Consider the following 5,000-nt stretch of genomic DNA (forward strand, 5'->3'; position numbering starts at 1 on the left):
AAAGGGCGTACCGGCTCTACGTTGTTACGTACAAAATATGTCAAATGCTTCAGAGTTTAGATAAGCTAGTACTTCGACTGAAATTCATCGTGACTGTGGAATTACTGTACTATCAAGCGAAAGTGATTTTGTCCAATGTCAAACAAGAATGCGACTTTTTGCCTCCAGGATTTGCAGTGAATTAAACAAGTTAAACATAATTGAAATAGAATTGTTCATCAAAATGCTATATGGAGTCTGGTCTACTCTACAACCAGACTATGAAACAAACAAATCTCGAAGCCCATTTTTTAAAGGAATAGCCCTGGGGAAGAGGTTGCGTTTCCCTGACCCCAAACAATGCTAAAACAATTGGAAGACTGACACGCCATTGTTTCCTGCGACCAATAAGGAGAGACCTTACGAGCAGCTGCTACACTGGAAACCCAAAATGCACGATGACGTCGTGCTGAATAGCGTCTTTGGATTTGTTTATGGCTTGTTGCTAGGCAACTGCGGATACCAAACCGATAGAAAGATTTATGACCGAAACGAGATCACACCCCGCTTGCATTCCTCTGGTGATCTGCACGCAACAAAATTACAAACTCGTTTTCTCGCAGCGGCGAGAATTATCAGAGCAATGCAGACGAAGTACGCTTTGTTACTGGCTCTCAAGATTGCAGTTATGTTGCTGATGATTACGATTGCGATTGAACTAGAGTATCACATCAGACCTCTCTACTGGAGGATAATCAAACTGATTTGTTTCTTCATCGAACAGGGATTGGTCTGGATATACACCTTCATTTCCTTTGGCTTTTCGTTGATTTCCTTTCTGCTGAAGATAGCTTTAACATCAGCCTCAGCATTTTGTTACGTCTTTCGGGCGTTCGTCCAGACTGTCGACTTCTTACTGAAAGCGATTATTCGTGTTGCCATACTTTTGATAATATGCAGTCTAGGTGTTCTGATAACATGTTCTCATACCATAAAGAACAAGACCAAAAGCTTCAACCCAAATGACTCAAGAATGGGTGAGTGTATTAGAGCAATGTCGGTTTGATATATGATTGTTTACTTTAAATTACCCACTCAGTTTGTTTCCAACTGTACAACTGATGAGAATGTAGTAACTGAAAACGTACGATGCTTCTCTGGAATGCGTGTATCTTCGACCCAACTGATTTTGAACTGCTACTGATAACGGGAAAATGTAGTTCGATTTTTTTTTTCATTCCTCGTTCTCAATGTCCATTACTTCCCCCATCATAAAAACGGTTTGACTTTCATTTTCCTTTCAAATATTTAAATCAGTTTCCGCTCTCGCAGAATAACGAATTCCTATTTTCTCTTTTGCCATTTCATATTTCATTTTCCTATATCAATAACAACAGAATTTAATCTCTATTTTCGGTTTTCGCTATCGTATGCTATGGGAAAACGGAATTCCGTTTTTCCCTAACATGGTAAAACGGAAGTTAAATTTTCGTTGTTTGTCGTCCTTTCTTTTGAGGTCAACTCATCGACAAGTAAATTAAGGCATGGGTTGGAAGCTGAAAGTTGAAAGCTGAAGGGGTGGTCTATTTAACTATTTATCGTAAGGCTGTAAATTGTGTGTAACATGCGATTTCTCGAAAAGTTATACTTTTTATCACCTCGGCATTATCCAAATTAGGTCACGTGACCTCTTACGGCAACAAAGTCCAGAAAAGCCTTTAAGCAAAAATGGCAGCAGTTTATATTCGAAGTTATTCATTTTGATTGCAGCAAGACAACTTACAATATAAAGAACTACAAAACTGTGCTTGTCAACAGTTGAATATGTGAATATATCGATGCGTCAAAGGAATATGGATCCCAATTACCGGACCGAGAGAAGTGTCAGAAGAAGACCAAAGTTTGTTGCTGAGTCAGAGGTTCATTCCCGTACAAGGTCAGGTTCCGTAGAACATTAATATCGCAGTGAACTCAGAAGGACGGCGCCTCAGAAGAATACCGAAGAGGAAAATATGGCTTCACATAAAGAGTTAAGAGAATAAATATCTGCTATGCAGACAACATGTACTGGACGAAGTGTTTCTCGTTTTGTGGGAAAATTATGAGTCCAAAAATTCCGGTTTCCGTTGGGACAGTTACGATCCGTTCACGCTCGAAAACATGCTGGATGAAACTGAGTGCAAGGCAGAATTTCGTGTCGAAAAAAAAATGATCTCCACAGGCTTGACAAAGCCTTGCAAATTCCAGGAGCATTAAAATGCTACCAAGGAACCGTATTCTTAGTTTGGTATTGAAATAATTCCCGCGAAATACTTGCGTGCAACGACAACAACTTAACAACGACAACAACTTCCCACGTTAGTACATGGTATTACCTACCATTCTAAATAATTTTCAATGCGTTTCATTTATACGATACTCTAACGAAAAGAGTGAGCTAACAACGCACAATTAAAATATTGGAATTCATATTTTTTGTCTGGATATTTTTATTTGGCTCGTAGGACAATTTTGTCCATATAAAGCTCACTTTCGGTTGGCTGCTTGCCAAGTTGGATCTTGACCCTGTTACATGAAACATAAAAAACATTCAAAGATGTAAGTTTAGATAAAAGAGCTTGAAAATCAACCTTGAAATGTGTCTTAAAAAAAAAAAAGGACAATTTAAGAACGATAATCTGCAAAATTCTGGTTACTTAACGCCACAAACCTGATTGAAATGAAAATTAAATACTCACGTTTTCGCCACAACGCCAAACAGACCAGTTTCACGTCGCCGACGGGATCACGACGGGCAGGTGATGAGCAAGAGCATACGCAACATCTAACAAATGACTACGTCACGTCCAGTTGAAGTTGCCGTCGCCCCGAAAACGTCTCTATCTTAAAGGTGGGTACACTAGGCGACAAGTTGCAGCAAGATGTCGCGGCGACGCGACAAATCGCTTCGTGTGTACTGGAAAATTTTTGTGAAAATCTTTGTCGCTGCAACAGAATTTGTCGCCGCAACAAGTCGCCCAGATTCAGTCAGATTTGATTTTTTGCGACTTGTTGCAGCGACAAAATTCTGTTGCGGAGACAAAGATTTTCACAAAAATTCTCCGGTACACACGAAACGATTTGTCGCTGCAACGTGTCGCCGCGACATGTTGCTGCAACCTGTCGTCTAGTGTGTACCGAACTTAAGTTCCCTACAGTCACCTCTAACGTTACGCCATTACGCAATTGATGATAATGGGCTACATACTGCACAGAGAAGCCAAGCGTTCATCGAAGAAGTCCTTTGAATTAGTAGCTTTAAACTAGTAATACGTTATTGCAAAAAAATCTCGCGAAGCTTAAAAGGGTCAGCAGTGGGAATTAACACAAACAAGCCAAAGGGTAAAATAAGATGAAAGAAAAAAAAACGAACAAAAATAGAAGTAGCCCCGCTAAGATTTGAACCTGTAGTCCAACTTCCTCCAGCGCAAATTAAAATCCTGCCCTGGGACATGCGACCACTAAAAAAATAATGTGTTAACGTTTATAGTGTTGAAGTATTTTTCTCTGCCATTCACACTGTTTGAACCTTGTGGAGCTGAATTTATCATAAATTCAAAGATACATTTGAGGAAAATAGCTTAAACGAGTATTTCAAAACCATTTCGCATTATTTCCGTGTTAAATCACTCTCGGGCTTCATATAGGCCGCTCGATCTCAATGAACGCACTGGTCTTTCTTCTTCGCTGCTCTCGCTGAAGTTCTGAAGGTCGCCGTTCTTTCGGTGTTAAATCTTCTATGGCAAGGATTTCCAGCCAGTTGTCCAATCGGGCACTGTTGTGGGACGGGTAAAGGCCCTGGCATCGGCTGGTCACGTGCACAGCCTAAATATTCCTGAGAAGCTTATTTATCTGCAACCCGCTGGTTTTGCGCTGACAGAAGTCGAAGGGAGTAACAATAGAAAATAATAACGTCGCGAACTATGTCAATATATTTGCTTGTGTGCAATTCAAAAGCTTAAGATCCATTTAATTGCGCATTATTCAAATGCTTCAAGTTTATGAAAGGGCGTACCGGCTCTACGTTGTTACGTACAAAATATGTCAAATGCTTCAGAGTTTAGATAAGCTAGTACTTCGACTGAAATTCATCGTGACTGTGGAATTACTGTACTATCAAGCGAAAGTGATTTTGTCCAATGTCAAACAAGAATGCGACCTTTTGCCTCCAGGATTTGCAGTGAATTAAACAAATTAAACATAATTGAAATAGAATTGTTCATCAAAATGCTATATGGAGTCTGGTCTACTCTACAACCAGACTATGAAACAAACAAATCTCGAAGCCCATTTTTTAAAGGAATAGCCCTGGGGAAGAGGTTGCGTTTCCCTGACCCCAAACAATGCTAAAACAATTGGAAGACTGACACGCCATTGTTTCCTGCGACCAATAAGGAGAGACCTTACGAGCAGCTGCTACACTGGAAACCCAAAATGCACGATGACGTCGTGCTGAATAGCGTCTTTGGATTTGTTTATGGCTTGTTGCTAGGCAACTGCGGATACCAAACCGATAGAAAGATTTATGACCGAAACGAGATCACACCCCGCTTGCATTCCTCTGGTGATCTGCACGCAACAAAATTACAAACTCGTTTTCTCGCAGCGGCGAGAATTATCAGAGCAATGCAGACGAAGTACGCTTTGTTACTTGCTCTCAAGATTGCAGTTATGTTGCTGATGATTACGACTGCGATTGAACTAGAGTATCACATCAGACCTCTCTACTGGAGGATAATCAAACTGATTTGTTTCTTCATCGAACAGGGATTGGTCTGGATATACACCTTCATTTCCTTTGGCTTTTCGTTGATTTCCTTTCTGCTGAAGATAGCTTTAACATCAGCCTCAGCATTTTGTTACGTCTTTCGGGCGTTCGTCCAGACTGTCGACTTCTTACTGAAAGCGATTATTCGTGTTGCCATACTTTTGATAATATGCAGTCTAGGTGTTCTGATAACATGTTCTCATACCATAAAGAA

At 40.3% G+C, this 5,000-nt stretch overlaps 1 protein-coding gene across 1 annotated transcript in view; it reads left to right on the forward strand.

The window, feature by feature from the left end:
* Window positions 1-4,598: 4,598 nt before the first annotated feature.
* The window catches only part of LOC140936420 (protein mono-ADP-ribosyltransferase PARP12-like), an 8,024-nt gene continuing 7,622 nt past the window's right edge, over window positions 4,599-5,000 (forward strand). The window contains exon 1 of the mRNA XM_073385886.1: window positions 4,599-5,000. This exon is cut by the window's right edge and continues 38 nt beyond it. Coding sequence (XP_073241987.1) covers window positions 4,645-5,000 — 356 coding nt within the window. The 5' untranslated portion in view covers window positions 4,599-4,644.

The sequence above is a fragment of the Porites lutea genome, chromosome 5 (genome assembly GCF_958299795.1).
Source record: "Porites lutea chromosome 5, jaPorLute2.1, whole genome shotgun sequence".
NCBI classification, from domain to species: Eukaryota; Metazoa; Cnidaria; class Anthozoa; order Scleractinia; family Poritidae; genus Porites; species Porites lutea.